Below are 24,905 nucleotides of genomic sequence, written 5' to 3' on the forward strand. Positions count from 1 at the left end.
GACATTTCTGTACAGGCCTCATCAGTGCTGCTGTAACCTAAAGGCTAAATATGTTCAGACGTTTTCTATTCAAGGAATGAATAGAAAATTTATAGTCAGGCATTATTTGTCCTCAGTGAAGCCCTGTTGGCTGTCACCAGTCACCTCCTTATTTTCCATGTGCCTTAGAAGAGTTTCCAGGAGGATCTACTCCATGATCTTGCCAGGCACAGAGGTGAGACTGGCCTGTAGTTTCCTGGATCTTCTTTTTTCCCTTTTTAAAATTAGGGGTAGAGTTCCCTCTTGTAGTCACTGCTGTGACTTCTTGAATATGATGAGATTATCAGTCAGCTAGCAACTTCTTCCACTGGTTCCATCAGGATTCTAAGATGTATCACATCAGCTTCTATGGATTTGTGTATCTTCAGGTTCTTTAGATGATGACCTATGAGTGATTCTTCATCTCCCAATCTTTGCCTTTGCCTTCTGTGACTTGGGCAGAGTGTCTATAACACCCGCCAGTGAAGACACAGGCAAGAACTGTCATTGAGTATCTTAGTCTTCTCCATATCCCATGTAACTATATTTCCCATTTCCTTCTGGAGAGGGCCCAGATTTTCTCTAGTTGTATTTTTATCACTGATGTACTTGTAGAAGCCTTTCTTGTAGCCCTTGTTGTCCCTAGCCAGATTCAGTTGTGTCAACATCTCTGTACTCCTCCGAGGTTACCCATCCTTGCTTTCACCCTCTGCAGGCTTTTTTTTTGTGTGTGTGTGTGTTTGAGTTTGGCTCCTTGTTCATCCACGCAGCCCTCCTGGCATTTTAGCCCACCTTCCTCTTTGTTAGGATGCGTTGCTCCTGGACTGGGAGAAAGGAGATCCTTGAATATTAACCAGCTTTCTCGGGCCTCCAGGGCTTTCTCCAATGGGATTGTACCAAGCAGATCCTTGAAAAGGACCCACTCCCAGCAAACGGGTGCCTCTGTCCTGCTGTGGTTTAACCCAGCAGGCAGCCGAGTACCACACAGCCATTCACTTGCTCTCCTTTCTCTCAGTGGGAATGGGGAGAGAATCGGGGGGTGGGGGAGGAAGGTAAAACACTGAGACAAACTGGACATGCACAAGTCCATGGGACCTTACGGAATGCATCCACGATGCTGACAGAGCTGGCCAATGTCATCGTGAGAGCACTGTCAATAATCTGTGAAAGATCAAGGTGAGTGGGGCACCTATGGTCTCAGAGAAAGCAAATGTCACTTCAGGAAGGGCAAGAGGGCAGGATCTGGAAAATTAAAGGCTAATTAATCTTACCTCAACCAGCGGGAAGATGGTGCAGCAATGAGTCATACAAGCTATTTCTAAAAACGTGAGGGACAGAAGGTGATGAGGAGTAACCAGCATAGATTTATGGAGGGGAGATCACACTTAATAAGCTTGATAGCCTTATGTGATGAGATGATTGGCAGTGTGGATGAGAGTATGTTCATTTTTAACTTTTGTAAGACTCCTGATGCTGTGTCCCTTAACATCCTCATAAGCAAACCAATGAAGCGCAGACCAGGTAAGGATGGTGGGGTGGATCAAAATTGGGCTGAACTGGGCTTTGTTAATGGGGGGAATGAACTACAGCTGTAAGCTAGTCACTGATGGTGTACCCCAGGGGCTGATACCGAGGCTGGTACTGTTTAGCATCTTTGTCCCACCACTCAGGTCATTAACAGGGAGGTTTACAGACAGTACAAAATGGGGAGGGGTGGTTGATACAACAGCTGGGTGTGCAGCCATCCAGAGGGACCTTGATGTGCGGGATATAACTGAGCAGACAGGAACATCAGTCATTTCAACAAAGGGAAATGCCAAATTCTGCACGTGGGGATGGATAACCTCATGCGTGGTGGTTAACCCTGAACAGGCTACAGGCTAACCAGATGGAAAGCAGGGTGGCCAGAAAAGGACATGGGGATGCTGGTAGATACCAAGTTGAACATGAGATAGCAGTATTCCCTTGTGGCCAAGACAACAAATAGCATCCTGGGCTTCATTGGAAGAGTGCTGCCTGGAAGATAATGGAGGTGATTCTTATCATTCGTGGTGAGACACCCCTGGAGTGCCGGCTTCAGTTCTGCGCTCCCCAGCACAAGGCAGACATGGACATGCCCAAGTGAATCTAGTAAACAGACATGAATATTGATTGGTAAGGGACTGCAACTTGTAGGGTTTGAGGAGAGGCCGAAAGAGCGGGGACTGTTCAGCCTGAGGCGGAGAATGCTGAGGGGAACATTATCAATGTATTCATAAGATTCCTGATGGAAATTCAGTAAAGAAGAAGGAGCTCAGTGATGTCCAACGATGAGACAAGACAATGGGCACAAACTGAAATACAAGAGATTCCCTATAGACACAGAAATAAGCCTTTTCTCTCTAAGGGTGGTCAGAGACTGCAACATACTGCCTAGAGGGGTTGTGGAGTCTCCGTCCTTGGAGTTACTCAAAACTTGACAGTACTGAGCCCTGAGCAAGTAGCTGTAGCATATAGCTGACCCATCTCTGAGCAGGGGGATTGGAATAGGTGGCCTCCAGAGATGCTTCCCAATCTTACCCATTCACTGATTCTGTGATTTTTTTCATACATAATTCCCTTAAGACAGAAAAACTTACTCATGTTGTGCAAATCATCACGGCTGTTAAGTGCCAGCTATCTATTACAGAATTCTTTTATAGCATTACTTCCTGACTTCAGTAGCTTTCACATATATTTTATTGCCAGGAAATGCAAAATCTGCTTCTTGTCCCACATATATTTCAGAAATGGTGATTTATTGCCTAGATACTTTATCAACCTTTTTACTTCTAATGATTTTGCATTAGCATAAATAGGAAGCTCTATGGCATGTGGCGGTTTTAGAAAATACTCCATTTCACATCAGCTAATTTTATTAATTAAAACATATATTTTTATCCCTCTTGTTTTTACTTGGAAAAATTAAGTATTTGATAAGTTACTGGGGGCTCCGTTTTGTCTGTATTTCTGCTTTAAAGTTGCCGGTGCAGTGTGAGCATATAAAAAACACTTTGCAATAAAGAATACTTTTTTAATAACTAAACTGCTGCTGACCATCTCTTTTCATTGGATTCTTCTGAGTCAATAGGATATAGAACAAGTTTCTTTAACAGAGTTTTGATTTAAAGTATCAGCTTTAAAGTTCTTGGGTGTGTTGTTGGAAATTGTGATGACAGCTTTCACCCATAAAGGAAGAACAGTGCTTTGAGCTAGGAGGCCATATTCCACCATCCTTCTGCATGCAGTCGGCATTGATACTTCGTTCTGAGGAGTAAACATGGTAACAAGAAACTGGCTTTAGACTTCTGCTAAAAATCCATTATGCTGGATTTCACTGTCTCAGCAGATGTATCAGTTCTGAAAGGAAATGACAGCTATAAAAGATGACACTGATATCCTGTGGAAACTGAGGAAAGTTGCAAAGTGATTCTCAAAAACAATGCTGTAAAATAGGTAAATAAATTGCTATTGAACTGTTGAAATTTATCTTCGGCTTTGTTCTATTTCATTGGAGCTTAACATTTCATAAAAATTTTGCTTCATAAGTGGCTATACTCCCTAATTTTTGTACTTACTGGTACAGTTAATATATATAGATGTAAAACAATCCCTAAATATACCTGTGACTTACTGTTTCACTTTTCAATCATGATTTGGGAGAGAAAAAAAAAAGAAAAAAAAAAAAAAGCTAGATCTTCAGAGTTGAACTGTGCTCTAAGTGACTACAGAGCAAATTGTCACTTTGGAGACTGGTAGTGTGAACCTTTCCAGTTTCCTCAAATTATCATTTCAAATTGATTTCCAGCAAGCATTTTTTCTTGTATGATATGTAATGGAATTTAATATTAGAAACTCTTTTGTCCATTATGTATTAATAAGCAGTGAGGTCTTTTTTAGTAAATTTACTTCTCAGGAGGTAGAAAAACATAATGGAAATTTTATGGCAGCGATTTCTTACAGCTTTCCAAGAGTGCCTGTCTCACATAATATCTTTTGTGAAGTAGCACTTGTAGAGGTTTTACATGCTTTGTGAAAGCTAGAGACCAAAATTGCCTTCTGAAGTGAGAGAACTTGGAATCATCTCAGGGAATAAGGCAAGTCCCAGTCCTTTTTCCACGTAGTTTCAGAATCTACAATAAAGAGTGATTCTGAAGGACTTTCATTCTTCAAAGAAGTACTGAGGTCTGATAAAGGCATTTCTAGGAACCAGTATCTTGAGAAGTTGTTGTCGTGCTTTTGTGTGTGTATGCGTTTTGTTTGTTTGTTCAAATACTAGGATGCACATTTCAGCATCACTCAAGCTTTGAATTGTGTACGGTCAGGCTTTGTGTGACAAGAATAGTTTCCCTTGAGGAGAAGGAGTTTGCTTGCACAGTCTTCCTGGAGGACGGGACTGAATTGAGGGGACTCAGGTGTTCATTACAAACTGCCGTATACATTTCTACAACTGTTGCAAGGGTTGTAACCAGTGCTTTAAATCAAATAGAGAAGTTTCAGATGTGTCACCTGCAGTAAAAGTTACTTTGGAAGAATTGACCAAATGACCAAGTTATTGTGCTTCCTTTAAGCTGGGGAAGCAAACTTATTGCTCTGGAATCCATATGGTGTCTGTTAGTAATGGTTACTTCAGCAGGTCAAAGGCATAGTACTTCTTTATCTGAGAGAAGGGTTACTGGGAAAAGGGGAGATCTTAGGAACAGGTAGATTTGTGTCTGTATCCAGCAGTGTACCCTACTGGAATTGGTCTGATCTTACTGGAACACTTCATTTATCTTACTATTCATTACAAAGTTTGGAGCATTTTGGTTAAGTTTTTGCCCTATTTATTACAATTTCACAATTGCAAACTGCATTGTGTATTCTTCATAAGAAGAGGAATAGGGTGAAATTAAAACGGATAAAGCAGATGAAGCTAATCAAAGCTAACGTTATGTAATGGGAATGTCATGTTATGCTGAAGTTAAAGCCTCAGTTTGTGGCTCATTGTGTTCTAGTTACGGTAGTTTATCATCAGTAAAACTATGCAAGTGTATTAAATGAGAGTTCAACAAAGTACAAGTTTTATATTTAAACTTTTGGGATAGTTTAAATGCAGACAGACATAGTATAGTGCACAACTGTTTTACAGCTTTATTTTCCCCTGCAATTAGAAAGGGTATAGCTTTGCTAGTTGATAAAGTATTCTTTGGGGCTGAACATGCATCTTTTTTGCCTGGCTAAATAACTGTAGTGGTTGTACTAAACTATAGGTACAGTATGGCTGAAGTAGAAAAGTTTGATCTGTGAGTCCAGTGTTTCCAGTTCATTTGCTTTATCTGATTGCAGAGAGCTTTTTTATTGAAAGGTCTTCATATTTGACAAAGCAGGAATAAAAAGCCTATGGCTCAGATTGAGTGCTAGCAGTTATAGTTAAATCTGGAAGCGGAATCTTTCCCAGTTCCATGAATCTGTGAATAGAATAGTGATAGCTGTGTTGCTTCTACTGGTTGTGTAGGAAGAAATACATGTTTCATTATGGATACCTCTAACTTTGTTTTCAAAGACCACTGAGTTGGAGACATTGTTACCCATTTCTTTTTGCAAGATGTGCGTATAAAGGCTCTGATGTATTTTGTGATTTTTTTTTTATTGTTTTTTCGCCTTATTTCTGTGGGGCTTTTTTGTTTGTTTTTGTTATGGTTCTTACTAACAGTAAAAGATTTTTTTTTTTTTTAAAAAAAAAAAGAGAGCATGTGTTGTACATGTCGATTCTCTTTATGAAACTAACTTTGGTTTCTCCTTCAACCTAAGTAACACATTAACAGGATTAAAAGCCAAAGTAAAAGCTGCAACATGGAATAGTTTTGGAAGATTGGTAAACTTAAGCATAGGGTTAATTCTTAGCAAAATATAGTGCAATTTGTGGTTTACTGATGCTCATTTACCTTATGATGATTTTTTTTTTTTTTCCCAGTCTCTTGTTTACTTTTGGTTTTCCTGCTTGAGCAAGGGTTTGGACAAGATGACCTCTCAACATCCCTTCCAATCTCAAAAATTCTGATTCTACAATTTATGGAGAAAAATAGTAATATATGCAAAGTTGTGGATTCAGGAAGAGCCCTTTCTTCCTTCCCCCTCTTCCAAGGGCTTGTGGGGGCGGAGGGGAGAGAGAAGAACAAGTATATGCAGTGTCATCGGTGCATGCTCTCCTATATTTGTTGCAATTGTCTTTGTACCTAATTGGCACTAAAAAGGATTGTTTCATGTAGGGGAGAGTAGTTACAGTAGTAGCTTGATGCTAAAGTTTAGCCCTGTCAAATTTAAGTGACTCATTTTCTGATGTTCACTGTGTTGCATATTGAAAAGGGGAGCTCTGCAGAAATAGCTGCTTGGCTGCAGACCACATTTTATGGAGGAACTGAATTAATACATAAATCTTATACACAAGGAAAACAAAAGTAGAGGCAGGAGGGGGGCAGGTCAGGAAACAGTAAGATTGCCTTTTGTTTTCCTTCACTCACCTAAAAGCTATCTTTGGAAAAGTTTGGAGAAGTGCAACAGTTTGCCTTCTGGCTTGTCTCTGTGCTGTCCTGAGTCAGCAGAAGCCTCATTCTGTATGAGCACAGGCATGCCAGCTGTAGTTATTGATTTTACATGTTTAAACTTATTCTTCCGTCTTCTTCCCCAGTCTGTATATGTGCAGATTGCATGTACACATGCACACCTGTCTGAGAGGCTAAGTTGTTCCTTTGCATCTCTGTGACGTCCTTGGGAATTGTGAAGGATGGCTGGAGGAACATAGACCTAAAGGAGCAGAACAAAACCGGACTAGAATAAAAAGACATCAACTTAAATCTTGGATGTGGAGGACAAAGGGCAGAGAAGGATAACTTGTTTGGTTAGCGGTCACAGTAAGTTTCATAGGCTGTTCTGTAAGCAACTTGGCCTTCTGCTTTCTGGAGTTGCTGAGGAGGTAGTGTCCTAGTGGCTATTACATAAGTGTTGTGTTCTGTGTATTTTCAGAATAGTCTGAAAATGAAGTAATAAAGCAAATGCCATTGTTACTGAAAACAGACAAAAGCTTCAGCTGATGCAAATGTTTCTAATGAGGCACATGAAAGCAGATAATGCACTCATTTCAGAAGTTTTCTTAAACAGTCAGGCCAAGCATACTATTTTATATCAATATATACTCTTAGTGCAGCTCCTCAGAGGGAAGGATTCTGAATTATTTTTTGTGTTATGGATTATAGTTGTGCTTTGCTCTTTTAAGTGAAATATATGTGTCCGTGTGTGTGTATGTGTGTATATATATATCTGCTATTGATTACCTACAGTCTAATCTCTTTATATGACTTAGAGTGTTTCACATGGTCTCCAGTGATTTGCCTTGGTTTTGACATTGTTTTCCCTCAAGATAAGCAATGGTTCAATCTTTAAATGTCACAGTGCTTCTGTTTTTTTCTGTTTGTTCTACCCACTTTTATTCTGTTCAAGTTTATACCAGAAGTGATGATAGAAATACACAATGTGAAACTAATTTTTTTCCTTATTCCATGGAAAAACTAAATTGAAACTATATTACAGACACACTATTTGAAGATGTGCCTAACTGTGTCCAAATAATTAGAAATAGTGATTGCTCAAGCCTTGTCTACATAAAGACTCTTAAGGCTTTTAATGTAAACAGGAGGAATTTATTTAAAGTGGATTAGTTGAACTACATTAAACATTGAATTGATATTTCTCATTCAGAATTAGTAGCTCAAATTCAGGTGTTTATATTTTACTGCTAGATTTCATTGAATTTCATTTCATTGAATTTCAATTTTTTACTATTAAACTTCATTGAATGTTTAAGTTTGAAGAAAAAATCCAGACTGATTTGAGATAGTTAAATCTGTTTTTTAAACAAATAAATAAATCAGATTAGTGTTTTCAGGAATCCCTAAGGATAAGGAGATTTTCTTCAAAGTAGTGTTCCTTATTGTAGTTGCTTTTACACAAGCTGTGTTGTAGTAGTCCTATCCAGACAAATATTTAGCTGTTGTTTTGCTACAAATTATTAGTTCTGCAAGTATGCTCTGTTGGCAGCTAATTCTGTGTTCCTTTGTGTTGCTGCTGTGCTTGATAAACTTGTGGAACTATTCCTGCAGTACTCAGTGGAGATGAGCTGAGAACACTTAACATGCTGAGGTCAAACAGTGAAAGCTCCCAAGCCTTTTTGTGCATGGTCATCATAATTTTCATATTCCACCTGATTGTTATTGATTGAATATTTGTTTATGTTATGACACTGGTATTTTTGAAAAAAATTGGAAGATGGGGAGCTTAAGTTTAACTGAAGCAATCATAGCCTGTGAGCAGCTTAGCAAACTGATGCTGCAGTTGCCAGGCAGCTTTGCTTTAGATTTGTGATATTTGCAGCTTATCAACACTAGGATATGGAAGATGGCCAGTAAGGTGAAAGAGACACGGCTTCAAACAAATGCTTTTCTCATAACTGCATCCTTCCTGTCAGCGTGCTTTGTGAGCTTAAGAAATTTCTCTCATGTTTGTACTGGAGGCATAGGAAAACCAGCAATAGCAGCAAAAGTTCAGGGTGACACAGGACACTTTCCTGGGCAACCATCTGAATCCTTCCCCAGACCTAGCACACCCCAGTATAATAATATTCCTAGCTATTGAGAGAGAAGGGATTGTTACCATCTAGCCCCAGTTGCGCCTGGTGAGCTGGTAATCATTTGAGCTAATTTTAACAGTAACTCCAACACAGTACCTCTAGAGGTCGTGTGCTGCATGCCTTGGGGCTTATTAATAACTTTGAATATGCATGCTTTCCCAACCACAGACTGTTTGTTTCCCATGATATCCCTTTGAGTTTATTGTGCTCCAAAAGTTTAGATAACTATAGTGTTCATATGAAGTCTTCACAGCTGGGAAAAAGGGATATCTTGGCTGAGTAGGGATGCTGCTTTACATGTTTGTTGACATTCTCTTTATTTATAATGTTGTCAGGAATGTCTACCTGATGGATTCTGTTTCAAAAAGGAAAGCAAAACGAAACAAAACATAAAAGTCAGGGACTCCTGACATTAATCAGACTTTTCTAGTCACAGAATCGTGGAGCTCTACATTTTAGGATTGCAAAATTAGTGTGCACAAAAAAAGTGTATTAAATAGTCAGTTTTAGAATATGAACACTAACTAAAATCAGTTACTGAGATGAAAATTTTTATATTTGAAGTCTTCCACTATTATTTACTGTTAAGTAATAAATTTATTTTATTTATTGTTTATTTATTAAACACTAATACTGCATTTATTTCTTTTAATGTTACTCTTGCTCTCGTGTTTAATCTTTCTAAGCAGTGTGGTTTTGCAAAATGTTAGTAATTTTAATTGAAATGCTAAATTCCATGAATTATTTTGTAATCTTTTCTAGTGTTAGAAACCATATATTTCTTAGATTCTTTTATCTGTCTATTACATGAGCAGTACTCCTCTTGTAAAACAAACCAGAGCAAATTTTGTGTAGGGAATACTATATAACTACAAAAATAACAGTATTACCAATAATTTTGCAAATGCATTCAATAGGAAAGTACAAACAAAACTTTTTATGTGGTTCTGCGCATAGCTAGCAAAAACACTGAATTATTTAATAATTTTTTGCCAAAAGATCAAGCCTTTCTGTCCCTCACTCTAATAATTTTAGAAAGCCTGAGCCCATTTCTTCCCAGTATTGTTTAATAAAAGTTTATGAATCACTGAGAGAATTCAAAGACAGAAATGCAAGATTAAAAGCTTGAAAAAAATCCAGAATTAAATGTTTTTGGTCACTTGGCTTTCAGCCATCCGTGGTTAAAGATCTAGTTTAACTAAAGAAAGAAAAGTCTGTAAAACAAATAATTTTAAGTGCACAGCTGTTTTTGGAAAAGGGCAGCATTACTACCAGCTACGAAATGAGACATTCAAGAAAAGATTGGAAAAAACAATTTAGTAATAGCTTTCTTATACCTCTGTCACAACTATTTCAGTAACAAAGATGTGTGCTGGATCCTACAGTGCTCCCTGTCTTTGATAGCAGTGACCCGCCAAATGAACCCTTTTAATTGCCTCTTAGCTGTATCTAATATGAGAGTTTACTTGTGTGTCTAAGGAAGTGCTGTGCTCACTGAATCAAGCACAACTAGAGATGTACTTTGTTAGTTGCAATGAAAATTTTATGTGGAATATGTAGCATAGATGAGAAATAAGGTATATGAACTACCTAAGTTTTGCAGGTTTCCCTTTGTGAAGTTCTGACTGCTTCTTCCAAGCGAAGTTATTTTTTTATGTGTTAATCCTATGTTTGCTTCTGAAGGACAAAAATAATTCAGTAGTGCTCAGTAGGGTCTGAATCTTTCACCTGAAGGGAGAGGCTCATAAAGAGGATACTTATGGTTTCTGTTTAAAAAGATGTAAAAGCAGCACTAATAACCTGAATAACTCCCCTGAATATCCCCTGAATAACTCTCCCAGACAGAAGTTTTAGCTGCTTTATTTTGCAGAGCTGGTGAACGTAGCTGACCTGCTGAGCTATTTCATGTCTAATAGCTCTTACAAGTTAAAAAATATTTTTATATTTTACATTTTTTCACGCACAATACAATTTAACTTTTCAAAGTGTATCACTTACTTGGTTTAGGTGTGGATTATCAGTGACTCAATGTTGTATGACTTCTCTCATGAAGAGGGGTTCTTCCTCTTTGGCCGCAATAAGCTACACTTGTTGATCATCACAACACTTCATAAATACAGTTTGGTTTTCTGTGATTTTTTGAGACATGTTGTGTTGCCTGAATGAATAGGCTTTTAAATAGTACTTAAATATTGGTGTATGAGGCTCCTTTTAAAAAATTCCTAGCTTAAGGCACTGAATTAAATATTTAAGATGTTATTTTTAAGTGGAGAACACTGTTTATAAGTACTTTTGAAATGTTATATATATTAAAATTAATAAATGGGAGAAGTTTCATGTGTTTAGTAGAAGGAAATGGCTTTAACAGAATAGGATCTTAATGCTGTTAGGGACCTTGTCCTCCTTTTCAGGAAACGCTTTGAGTGAATATTCACCCTTTGTATTTGCAATGAAGCAAGAAAAGTCAGTATTTCCTGCTAGACATTCACGTAGTGTAGATTGGGGAAGCTGCGCTACCCGTAGGTATCTGCTCTCTGCACGTGGCTTCATCTGGGTTTTGGTGATGGGTTGTGGTTTTTATATTTATTATTATTGTTGTTATTAAATTTACTGAATTTATTTATTTATTATTAATATGGTTTGGTCTGATTGTGTTAACTCCCCTCCCTTGCGAGGTAGTGCCATTATGGGGTGTACAGCACAATTACATCTGATGGTAGTTTACCCTGGCAGGATCAGTGCTTGTGATCTGCACCAAGGTTCTTTCCTTGAACCCACGGACCTCTCGTGCTCTGGGTGCTTCCACCACCTTTACTGCGTGCCCTTGCCACGAGCAGCTCGTGGACAGCAGCACAGGCATATGTGTCCTTGTTACTTGTTACAGCAGCGGCGAGCAGGGTATGGTGGAAGTAGCTGCACAGGGAGAAGCTGGTTGCTGTATTTTTATTTTTATTTTTTTTTTTCTAAAGGCAGCTCTATATCCAGAAGCAACTTACAGCTGGCCCAGGGCAGTACTTTTCACTAAGGCTTCTTTCTTTACAGTAGTTACGTATAGTGATTTGAACAGCTACTATTGGAATGGCTTTCAGAAAACACATTACATTTAAACTGGTTTAGGAATTTTATTCAATAATTTTTATCTCAAACTTCTTAACCTTTCACTTACTTTGTCAGCATCACTCAGAGCCACTTGCTGATGAGCCAAACACACAGATTTCATTAACACACTGAACTTTGTCTGGATTTGGTTTTTGTATCTACTTTTTTTTTTTTTTTTTTTTTTTGAAACTACCCTGTATATAATGTGAATTTCCTGCGCTGGTGTGCTTTCAGAGGCTTTTATTGTTAATGATGAGTTTTCTGGCTTTCTGATCACCCTTTATCCCTACCGCTCCCAATCCCCCTCACAGCCGCATGCTCCCAGCCCTAATCTGGTAATTGAAGTTAGGTTCGTATCAGGTGGCTTTATAGTTCCTTGAGTTACTATTTTAACCTTAAGAGAGCTCCATCAGTGATCAATAACTAATCAGTTCTGACGCTGACTTTACAAGGATTGAGTTAGTGGTAAGAACGTTTTTGTGAATAATATCGTGAATGAATGTGTTAGCTTTTTTCATGTAACCTAAGTGTTAGACAGTGTTTTAGTAACCGTATCTCCTTCCTTAATATATGTTAAAGCGTTTAGATCTGGAAACTTTTAACAGAATTACTATTGTTGTATTAAACTGTAGCTCTGATTTTGAAACCAGAAGTCTGCCCTCTTGTGGGTTATGTGTGTATTATTTACTCTGCTTAGGATCTTGAATGAGAACTAGAGGGTATTCATTCATTCATGCTCTCTTTCTGTCTGTCCCCGCATTGCTGAATTCATTTATTTATGTATTTATGTATTTATTTATTTTTCTATAGGGATTAGCTTGTAGACTGATAACTGGGAGAGATTCATCTATATGTAGTACTAAGAAAAGTAGTTTATTGCAAGGTAATGAAGTTTAAAACAAAATATGAGGCAAAGATTATTAAATCTATAGTAGCACATTTGCTGATTTAAAAGAAAAGAAAAACTCTACTGCTTCACTGAAATTATAAAACAACTAATATATAAGCTGTTCTTGTTTACTTTTGAATGTGCAGCTGCAGAAATCAGCTTTAATCATGGTGCTGTGGTTATATCAATACGATACTGCCCCACATATAAGAAATGAAAACCACTAACTGCATTTTTAGTTAGAATGAAAATATTTGAAAGACTTACTGTGTTTCATTTAGTTTCAGTTACTGTATTTAAACTGTTCTATTTAATAGAATGTTTTTTAAAAGGAAAAATAGAGTCCTACTCTACTATAGCTATTCTTAAATTTAATTTTAATTCACCTAATTTTGCCTCTAATCTCAGAAATGTATTAGGTCAGTCATATATACTTTTTTTTTTTTTTAATATAAAGATATAATAAGGAATACTCTGGAGTATGAAGAATGAAATATTTAAAGAAACATACTAAATTTCTGAATGCCGAGTTTGGTTATGGAGCTTTCTGCTGAGCCTGTGTGTTACTGTATATAGGCAGACTTTCCCCTTTATTTTGTTTTCTACCACTCTCATGCGTGAATATAGCTATGCCATGTAAAAAATGGTATTGTTGTTAAGGAGATGAGAACATGTTTCAACCAAGGGGAGCAATTCAAAAATGCAGGACTTGAATTTTGTGTGATAACCAGCGGTCAGAATCCTACAGTTTTGTTTGAGAGTCAGATGCTGCAATATGTAAAAAAAAAAATAAATAAATAAAATAAAAAATAAAAAAAAAGGGAGGGGGCGGGAAAGAAACATACAGAAGTAGCACTTTAATTGTGTAGTTTAAAAAAATATATTATCCATAGCATTAACTTTCAATTTTACTTGCTGTCGTGCTTTGGCTTCTTGTTTTTATTGTGTATTATGATGATATATTTTCATATATTATTCTTAATATAGGCTGCCCTTTCAACGTTTTCTTTCACTAAGGAGTTCTTTGTGTAACTTTCTTTGTGCTCTGTAGTTTCTTCCTCCCTGGAAGGTCTTTTACAGTATCCATTGCTTTACAGAGAATAAGAGTCTAGATAAGTGTATACTGAATATGCAATACCTGTTTTGCATACATGTAAATTGGACATGTACTTCTCTGTTTCAACTGCTACGCTCTGATTCAGTGTTTAAGTTTTCTCATGCAGTTCTTTAATTTCCTTAATTGAACCGATACTAATTATGTTCCGTTTTTTCACGTCTAGAGGAAGAACTTCTGTACCACCTGTAAAAACTACTGTACAAAGATGATAGTGTATAATATTATATAAATATTGATAAATTTTGATTCTGCTTGACTGATTGTAAGGTGCTATAATATACTTCTTTTAACTCTTGTTATAGTTCAGGAATTAAAAAAAAATATAAAGTTGTTCATCAGTCAAGCTGTTAATTGTTGCATGCGGTTACGCTGGTTTGTATGAAAGAACCTGTTTTGTCTTGAGCTGTCAGTTCTTTCTTCCGTAGCTGCTTGATATTTGAATTCCTTAAACGAGTGATTTTATTAATGTTCTTGGTGACAGCAAATTCTAATATTAAGTTTCACCGGACCTCAGCCTCTAGCTCTGGAATTGAATTCCACCTTTTTGCTAGTTGTATAACAGATGCAATTTTGCTCTGAACACAACAGATGTAGTATTTGGACCCAAATATACCCATGTGGTTTCTTTGTATTGTGTTTGTTGTATAAACTAATCTCATTGCTTAATCCCATCAATCTCTCTCTTTTTTTTTTTTTTTTTTTTTGTCTATTCTCATCTGTTTACTCACATCATCACACTTACAATAGCGTAGTCCTATAAGAGTCTTCTTGAATCACCATGCTGAGTTCCCTGCTGGTGCAGGCAACCACATCCTGTCCCTTCTGTAACATCTGCACGATCCATCTTTAAAGCAATGGTATTACTTGTCTATACTGCTAGGAGGAGGCTGTTCCAGAAAGTGGCTGCTCTCATGGTGAGAAGCTCTGTTCTGATTTCCCCATTGCTTGTATTCATTCCTCCACGTATTGTTGTGTTAGCATTGGCCTTTAGCATTCCTCCTTTTCACCCTCATTTGACTGCCATATAGAAAGCAACCGCGTTCCCTCTTGACCTTTGTTTTGTTAGCTAAACAAACTAATCCCTTCTACGTTCCTCTTACAAAGAAAGTTTGCCCTTCTCCTGACCATCTGAGCTTGCTGCGGTCCCAGGTCTGGACCTTGCCAGCTTGGATTTTTTATTGTGTAGCTGCAGAGAAGGCTTCCAATCTAACTATCTGGTTTGGGGGGAATTTTCCCTTTTCCCTATTGAATACCTATATAATTTAATTATTGTGGCAGTAATACCGGGAAAGAACTTGCATCAATAGTGACTGCCTCCAATGTTTACACCTTCCCCAGGCTATCAGGAAGTGAAAGTGATAAGGCTTTTTTTTTTTTTTTCCTTGCTGCAGCATTGCACACAGAGTTTCTAATAATACTGCCTACTGTTACGGCTGTAGTCAGTGTTGATATGTTTTCAGTCAGGAGAAGCAGATTATCAGACATGACCTTTCTATTGTACATATAATTTAATTCAGAAGTGTTAACAGCTCTTGTGGGTTTGGTGTTGCCGACTCATCATGGAAAAAGTTAGGTTGTAAGTTTGTAGGGGTTTTGTTTGTTTGTTTGTTTTAAAGAATTGTTTATTTATGGAAGTAGGAAACCACTGAAATTCTGCGTATCTTGATGTTAGTTTGAGGTAAAGAACCTCGACTAGTATTTGAAGCTGCTCGGGGTGTATGAAAGCTGTTTTCTCCTGGTTCAAAACAAAACCCCGAAAACCCAAACCACAAAGTCTATCTGTCTGCAGCAGTTTCCTTAGCTAGATTTTGCACCTGTAATGTACTATATTTTTAATAAACAAATGTATTTTAGTGGTAAAGTATGAGACTGCAGCAGGTGTAGCAAAGGAAGTCAGCTCACTGTCAGTTCTGTTTAACCTCAGTGTCGGTATGTTTTTCAAAGAATTCAGGTTGCATGCAGATAGGGAAACTGAAAAGTTAACTTTGGTAATTCACGAAAACTTTCAATAGAAGACTTAAAATCTGCAGTTTCCTTACTTTGCTTGGAATCTGTATGTATTTATTAGCAGGGGTGTCCTGTATATTGGTATTGGTGTTGGAATAAGAAAGAAAGAAAGAAGAATTATTAAGGAAATGCCAGCATTCTTTTGTTTTGTATATGTCGTGTATCTGATTCACAAAAATGTTGGTTTGTACGGTAATAAAAGCAAATCATGATTTCAGCACCTTTAGTAAGCAACATAAATGCTTACGGAAGAATTCTTACTATTTCGCTAACTGTTAACACACATACCTATCTATAGTAGGTACACGTATAAATATATAATCAAGCTCCTTTCCTTTAATTTATTTTGTTTCTCTTTAGGGTGTATTACACTCAATTTTTGTCATTAGTGTAATAATAGTGGACTGTAATGTGTGATCTTTGTAAACTTTGTAATTTTGCAATTGAAATTATTATGATGACTTTTTTTTTTTTTGTCGTGTAGACTTCATTGCAATTGGAATCTTTACAGTTAGTGAAAACTGAATAAACAAATACCTACTCTTTAGTTGAATACTGACACAGACTCCTGATGGCTCTTGAACAGGAGACCTTATTGCCCTTTTTCACTAATACATATACTTTCCCAATAGCCCCATGTGCTGTCCACGGGCCTGAATCTGTCATACAGTTGGTTAGAGACCCTCAGACATGCTCCTCAAGCCAGCCAGCAATTGGCCACTGCCCAAAGCTCATCTTTAACACTGTAGACAATTTACTTTATCTCAACCTTGCTCAAGTTTTTGTTTCTACTGCTTGTTTCCTCATTACCTCTAATTCAGGGATGTGTGAAACAGTGCGAAGCCACCTGCAGATTCCTCTCCCACAGAATTCAAACTGTACAATTTACAGGAAACAAACAAGCTGGTTTAGTGGGATGAAACCTTTTATTTTTGTGGAATAGGGGATACACTTCCAAGCAGCAGTTTTACTAGAGGGTGTTTAATATTAAAGACATATTATCAGATTAATTTTGAAACAGATACTTCTTTTAAAATTCACTAAGGTTTTCTATTTGTCACGTTGTTTCCTTGAAACTTGCATATGTGTATTATTGCTTTTATTTTTGGTAGCCATCTCTTGTATGAAAAATACTTCCTTCTCCAAAATTGAGAAGAGAATGTAGCAGCTAAGTAGTTAAACTGGTTATGGATTAAGCGCTCTTTGCTGTATTGTGAACCAACAGAGGTTTTGCTACTGATTTTTTGTTTTTTGACGTGTTTTCAAAATAAGGTATAAAATTCATTACCTTTTAATTGTCCTTGTATATTTAATAATCATATTGGTAACCAACTATTGGTTTAGTGCTGTATATACTGAGAAAATTTTTTCTTTTGCCTTATCTTGCATCATTTTTGTCTGCATTTTGATTGCTTAATGTCATTTCATATTGAAATTCCACGTTGTTCTACCTATTCTTAATGAAATATACTTAGAATACAGCAGAGGTTATGGTCTGCATTTCATTTATATTATTGAATTTTACAGACTTTTAAGTAAACATTTGTTTTTGTTTTTGTTTTTTTCTTTTAGTGCTTGGGAGATGGGAAGTAATGATAGCTGGCACCTGAACTAAAATATCTGTGTAGGCACTACCATCCCAGAACTTCAGGATGAATGGGGATATGCCTCATGTTCCCATCACTACTCTTGCAGGGATTGCTAGTCTTACAGACCGTAAGTATTCTTCTTTTCCTCATCTTTTATATATTTCTTTCTACCTTTTCAGCAAATATCTGTATTTTCAAAATAGTAAAAATATTTTTATTATAAAAGTTACTTTTAAAAGGTAAATCTGTTTGAAATTAGGTTTGGCATTTAAAAGGTTAATTTTTCCATTACGTGAATTTTAAAAATGTAATCAAGTTAGATAATGCTAATTTTAACATGTAGTGAATTCTAGATTTAAAAACAAACAAACAAAAAGAAAAGAACCTTGAGTAAACCTGATGCTTAAGTTATTCAAAAAGTAGTTAATCATTCACTAGTTGGTGGAGTTCCTTGGGAGGCGGTTCTAAAGGGCAGAGGGGTCCAGGAAGGCTGGGTGCTCATCGAGAGGGAAGTCCTAATGGCGCAGGAGAGGTCTGTTCTCATGTGCCCAAAGATGAGCCAGCGGGGAAGAAGACCAGCCTGGCTCAACAGAGAATTATGGCTTGAGCTTAGGAGAAAAAAGAGGGTTTATAATCTTTGGAAAAGTGGGCAGGCCACTAGGGAGGACTATAAGGATGTAGCGAGGCTGTGCAGGGACAAAATTAGGAAGGCCAAAGCTCATCTGGAGCTCAATCTGGCTACTGCCTTAAAGATAACAAAAAACGCTTTTATAAATACATCAACACAAAAAGGAGGACTAAGGAGAATCTCCATCCTTTACTGGATGCAGGGGGAAACTTAGTTACAAGAGATGAGGAAAAGGCGGAGGTGCTCAATGCCTTCTTTGCCTCAGTCTTTAGCGGCAATACCGGTTGTTCTCTGGATACCCAGTACCCTGAGCTGGTGGAAGGGGATGGGGAGCAGGATGTGGCCCTCACCATCCACGAAGAACTGGTTGGTGACCTGCTACGGCACTTGGATGTGCACAAATCGATGGGGCCGGATGGGATCCACCCAAGGGTACTGAGAGAACGGGCAGAGGAGCTGGCCAAGCCCCTATCCATCATTTATCAGCAGTCCTGGCTATCGGGGGAGGTCCCAGCTGACTGGCGGCTAGCAAACGTGACGCCCATCTACAAGAAGGGCTGGAGGGCTGACCCGGGGAACTACAGGCCTGTCAGTTTGACCTCAGTACCAGGGAAGCTCATGGAGCAGATCCTCTTGAGAGTCATCATGCGGCACTTGAAGGGCAAGCAGGTGATCAGGCCCAGTCAGCATGGGTTTATGGAAGGCAGATCCTGCTTGACGAACCTGATCTCCTTCTATGACAAAGTGACGCGCTGGGTGGACGAGGGAAAGGCTGTGGATGTGGTCTACCTTGACTTCAGTAAGGCTTTTGACACCGTCTCCCACAGCATTCTCCTCAAGAAACTGGCTGCTCTTGGCTTGGACTGGCGCATGCTTCGTTGGGTTAGAAACTGGCTGGATAGCCGGGCCCAAAGAGTCGTGGTAAATGGAGTCAAGTCCAGTTGGAGGCCAGTCACTAGTGGAGTTCCCCAGGGCTCGGTGCTGGGGCCAGTCCTCTTTAATATCTTCATCAATGATCTGGACGAGGGCATTGAGTGCACCCTCAGTAAGTTTGCAGATGACACCAAGCTATGCGCATGTGTCGATCTGCTCGAGGGTAGGAAAGCTCTGCAGGAGGATCTGGATAGGCTGCACCGATGGGCTGAGGTCAACTGCATGAAGTTCAACAAGGCCAAGTGCCGGGTCCTGCACCTGGGGCGCAATAACCCCAAGCAGAGCTACAGGCTGGGAGATGAGTGGTTGGAGAGCTGCCAGGCAGAGAAGGACCTGGGAGTGATGGTGGACAGTCGGCTGAATATGAGCCAGCAGTGTGCTCAGATGGCCAAGAAGGCCAACGGCATCCTGGCTTGTATCAGAAACGGTGTGACCAGCAGGGCTAGGGAGGTGATCGTCCCCCTGTACTCGGCTCTGGTGAGGCCGCACCTCGAGTACTGTGTTCAGTTTTGGGCCCCTTGCTACAAGAAGGACATGGAGGTGCTTGAGCGGGTCCAGAGAAGGGCGACGAAGCTGGTGAGGGGTCTGGAGAACAAGTCCTACGAGGAGGGGCTGAAGGAGCTGGGCTTGTTCAGCCTGGAGAAGAGGAGGCTCAGGGGCGACCTTATTGCTCTCTACAGATACCTTAAAGGAGGCTGTAGAGAGGTGGGGGTTGGCCTGTTCTCCCACGTGCCTGGTGACAGGACGAGGGGGAATGGGCTTAAGTTGCACCAGGGGAGTTTTAGGTTAGATGTTAGGAAGAACTTCTTTACTGAAAGGGTTGTTAGGCACTGGAACAGGCTGCCCAAGGAGGTGGTGGAGTCACCATCCCTGGAAGTCTTTAAAAGACATTTAGATGTAGAGCTTAGGGATATGGTTTAGTGGGGACTGTTAGTGTTAGGTTAGATGTTGGACTCGATCTTGAGGTCTCTTCCAACCTAGAAATTCTGTGATTCTGTGATTCAGAAATGTTTCTGGGTTTCCCACAAATAAAAGAAAAACAAAAGAACAATAAAAGACCTTTGTAAAATGTATATTTAAAAAAGAGCTGTGAAATAAGCTGAATATATTGAAAAATACTTCCTTAGTTTTGGTCAAGGTACAAAATTTGCTCTACTTAATAGTTGCAAATAGGGGCTGCTAGAATGGAACTAAGCAGCTCAGTCTATGAGGCTTCTTTTTTCATAGAATCGCAGAATCATAGAATGGTTTGGGTTGAAAGGAACCTTAAAGATATTCTAGTTCCAACTTCCCAGCTATAGGCAGGGATACTACATGTTCAGCCTATGTGTGGAGCAGGTAAGGTTTGTGATCTCTCTTTAAATACATCAGGAAGACAAAATGCAAGGAAAGGAAAATGACTGTTACCATACTGTTGAAATACAGGAAAGTTTTCAAAGAGAAACCGAAGTTATATAACCAATAACTGAATTTAATTGCCTTCAGTTTAAAACAAAAACAATTAAAAAAAAAAAAAAAGAGCAGATGTATCCAAGAAAAAAACACTCTTCTTTGTGTCTTTCTGGTATTCTGAAATGTCAAACTGGAAGATACTAGTTATATATGCACATATATGTATCTGTATCTGTATCTAACAGTGGGCCATAAGGATGCAAATCATAAGTTTCTGGGCTATGGGAAATTTTCCAGCATTAAATATTTGCCAAAAAGGTTCTAAAGAAAGTCAAAATACATAATTGGTAGAAGTTACTGGCCAAACTTCTTGCGCAGAAGTTTTTGAAATACTGAACTCTCTTGGGTGGATCACCCCATGTACTAGTTGCGTATATTGTAGTATTCATCTGATGTTTAGAAACTATTGAAAACTATATGAAAATATTTCATCCATTTTTTTGTTTGCTTGTTTGTTTTTCTGAAACTATTTCTAATTGTTTAGTTAAAACCATTATCTCAGAGCCTTAATTACCCTGGGAAGTCTGGGTCAGCTTGTTTCTTGTATTCATCGAAGTGACTTATCTAATAGCTTGTTTTTTGCCCTCTTCTGGCTTACTCTTCTCTTGTGTATATAATACTTCCAATAATCTGATTGAGGTTTATGAGTTGATATACGTCCTTCTTATGCATGTCGAGCGAAGAATGCACTCTGTAAGTGTAGTATGCTCATTTGTAATCTGACTGAAATATTGAGATGGGTCTTTCATTAAACATATAAATCCCTTTACCAAGATTTATAGATATTTTGAGTGAATTAGCACCATAATGATCATACCAACCAACAACCCTAGCCTTTTCTTGAGAAGACACCTTGCACAGAAGTGAATGCAACAGGAGAAGAATAAACTATGAGGTTGTACATCTTCGTATGATTGTGTTCTGTGAAATGATTTGTAACTTCTCTCTGTCTTCTAATAACAGTTTTGAACCAGCTGCCTCTTCCATCACCTTTACCTGCTACAACAACGAAAAGCCTACTCTTCAATGGACGGATAGCTGAAGAGGTGAACTGCCTTCTGGCTTGCAGGGATGAAAATCTGGTTTCACAGCTTGTCCACAGTCTCAATCAGGTGTCAACAGATCACATGTATGTATTTTGAACTTAAACTATATCACATTACTGTCCTTATTCCTTGAGACTAAAATGAATTGGTTTGAGACGGATGTTTGTGAGAATCTGAAGATCAGAACATGCAGTTTGTTTTATTAGGCTTTCTTATCAGATTAACACTGTATAAGAGTCAGTTGTTACGGTCAAGTAGCCCTGAAGAATAACGGTGTGTTTTTATGGATCTGCTGCTTGTTCCGTAATGCTAGTTATGAGGCAAACTCATATTGGTATTGGCTGTGCAACAGTTACTTATTATTCCACTGTGGTGAATACTGCGTATAGACAAATTATATATCCAGTAATACACAAAAAGAAACTTACTGGTAAGATCCTGATCAGGTGTTGACCTTTAGCACTGTAAGAATTGAATCAGCAAGTGTCCACTTTTGTTATATACGTTTTGTTCAGTTTTGCGTGTTGTCCTTTAAACTGTCTTACGTTGACAGCATTGTCTTTTTCCTACATATTTCAGTAAATTGTCTTGAGCAAATGGACATAGTTTTTAAAAGTACACCAAACAAACAATAAATGAAAACACCGATGTTTTTGTGGAAAATCTAATAGATATTTAATAGTTCAGAGGGAATTCTGTGATGTCAATTTTTGTAATAAAATATACCATCTGAATATTATACATTTATGCGTATCTTGTTTTCACTACCACAATACTTTTTTGATGTTACAGAAATACAAGAGGGGGCATAAGAAACTTCTATAATATCTTGAAAATGACAGTCATGGATATATGTGCTTAATAACAGAAACTAATTTTGAAGACTGGTAGGAATAGTTTTCCTTCCATTCTTTAAAGAAGAGAAAAAAAACAGAGGCAGGGAACAGTGCTTTGCAGACTTGTTTTTTCCTTTATTTTAGCAGTAAATTATTTTAATTGTTTTTGTTGTTGTTTTTTACTTGACTGTGGTTTCTTAAAATTTGAAAATGCATTTGCTTCTTTATTTGTTTACTTCCACAATTGCAGAGAATTGAAAGATAACCTTGGCAGCGATGATCCAGAAGGAGATATACCAGTCTTGCTGCAGGCCATCCTGGCAAGGAATCCTAATGTTTTCAGGGAGAAAAGCATGCAAAACAGATATGGGGTACAAAGTGGTAAGCATTTCTGATTACTTACTGATTGTATTTTATGTTGTTCTGTAAGTTAAAGGGACTGATACTAACAACAAATACATATAGACTGCATCTGTGATGTTTATGCCTTACCTTGTATCTGATACTGATACAAAGGTATGTATCTTGTCATCTTCAACAAGTGTTTGCATTAGGATAAGCACTGAAATAACTCCACAGGGTATTTTTGTGAAAATAATGTTTAATTTACCTACAGAAGTGTAGGTAACTTTATAGGCGGATTGACTGAATTTTATTTTGAAAACATTTTATTTGAATTTCTTTCATGCTAAGTTCATATATTTGTCTTAGTAACTAATTGAAGTTGGAAAACTATGCCTTGATCTTACTGAAAATCTGTAAAACTACGGTTTATCATTGCAGTGAGTAGTAGTTCTTGGGTAAGGATTAAGGTTGAATGAATCATATATAAGTTCTTCGCTGCCATTCCTCTTCTCAGCAATTGGTAATGCAATACAGATTGTAGTGTTTTGACAGCTGATTTCTCTTCTAAGGTGTTTACTGCTGGATAGCAAAGAGGGAGAAAGGAAGACACAAAGCAAAGGACTAGCTGGACAGATGATAGTTTTAAATCTGAAGAGATTTTTTCTTGCACCTGAAATCTATTCTTTAAATACTAAAGCATAAAATGAGTAAGAGAATTTCCAGTTTCAGCAGTGTGAGGAAAAAGTTTTGCTAGCACTGTAGAAATATAAATAGTTACAAGAGTTTACAGCAGATGGAAAGTGTGGAGTGCTTTTGTAAGGAGGAAAAAAGAAATAATTAGATGATTTAAGTTCACCCACCTATCCTACTCAGTAAAAAAACTTATAATATTTGAAAAGAACTTGCTTAGGACAGAACATGTAATGTTCTTTGAAAGAATGGAGGCATTTTCGTGAATGAAAAATTTAGGGACAGTGCTATATATTTGGAAGTTCACTGATCCTGAAATTTGAGCTCTGATAACAACCTCTGGGTTCTGTGTTCATTGGCAGCCATGGCAAAATACAGTTTTTCCAGTGGTGGGAAGAGTTGTGACTATCCTGATAGTATGCAGAGTGGTACCACAAAGAACATATGCTTGAATCAGTTTTGCACCAGTTTTGTAGGGTAAAATAATTGTTTGCCAATGTGAAAGTGAGACATTGGTTTGGCAAATATCTGTTCCATTAGAAAATTTTGAAAGAGAAGAAACAAAGCTAGTTAATTTCTTTCTAAATTTCGTTAATACTGTGATTTAGAGGGGGAAATGCTTTGGTAGCTTGATTTAGTTGGGTAAGAATTAGTAATCCTTAAGGAAAGAAAAGCACCTCTATCTTTAGTAAATATGCCTTGGCCTATGCTTGAAGAAAGATACTGATATGGAATTAAAAATAATTCAGTATGAAGCATAAAAGAATAATTGATGTTATTTTAATAAAGATAATGCATTTCAGAGAATCAGGGGAGATCAGAATTTAAAAATTCCTTGATTGCTTAGTTGTATTTTACCTACATGTAATTCTGAATACATGTGCCAGTGCAAGCATTGCAATGTAAGTCTGAAATCAGAAAACTGGAGAGAAAGGAGGAAGAAGGGAGGCTCATAGATGTAGATAAATGATTTTGAGAGGAAAAAGGTCTTGTAATAAATGGAAAAGCTAGGCAAAGTGTTATGTCATTTTCAATGGAAAAGGCCACACTCTTATCTTGAAGTAGGTAGGTCTTTAAGCTGAATACAGGCAAGTTTTGGTAGCTGTATTCACATCAGTATGTCCCATTCAGATCTCCAAGGCAAAAGGAGGCTATGTGGTTGTATCGGATCAGAAAAGGCTGTTTTTTCTCCTGTTTTGTGAGCAGTTTCGAATCTCTGTGTAGTCCTAAGTTATAGGACAATTGGGGTTTTTGTTAGAGATCTTACGTAATTTTTTTTTTTACCAGCTAGAAGAATGAATCTTAGACTCTCTTCTAGTATTTGAAGCTCATCTCTTCTAATGTCTTTACTGTCTTCCCTTCTGAATATTATTTTTCTGCTCTCTATTGGGTCTAGTGTACAGTAAAGTCAGTGGTAGGTACTTTTACCCACTATTTGTAAACTGGTAAGGAATTCATAAGGTCCTCATAGAGAAGCTCTTGAAATGTGGTCTGGCAGAGGAGACTGAGGTGGACTGAAAACTGGGGTAGTGGTCAATGGTGCAAAGTCTAGTTGGAATGAGTGGAGTATCTC

The 24,905-nt window shown here is 37.9% G+C and overlaps 1 protein-coding gene across 7 annotated transcripts in view; it reads left to right on the forward strand.

Moving 5' to 3' along the window:
- NIPBL (NIPBL cohesin loading factor) overlaps positions 1 to 24,905 on the forward strand; it is a 163,652-nt gene that overhangs the window by 38,690 nt on the left and 100,057 nt on the right. For all 7 annotated transcript variants that reach the window (XM_038170866.2, XM_038170865.2, XM_038170867.2 and 4 more), the window contains exons 2-4: positions 17,386 to 17,529; positions 21,379 to 21,544; positions 22,548 to 22,678. In XM_038170866.2, the coding sequence (XP_038026794.1) occupies positions 17,466 to 17,529; positions 21,379 to 21,544; positions 22,548 to 22,678 (361 nt within the window). In that variant the 5' untranslated portion in view covers positions 17,386 to 17,465. The remainder of the gene's footprint in view (positions 1 to 17,385; positions 17,530 to 21,378; positions 21,545 to 22,547; positions 22,679 to 24,905) is intronic.

The sequence above is a fragment of the Anas platyrhynchos genome, chromosome Z (genome assembly GCF_047663525.1).
Source record: "Anas platyrhynchos isolate ZD024472 breed Pekin duck chromosome Z, IASCAAS_PekinDuck_T2T, whole genome shotgun sequence".
Lineage (NCBI taxonomy): Eukaryota > Metazoa > Chordata > Aves > Anseriformes > Anatidae > Anas > Anas platyrhynchos.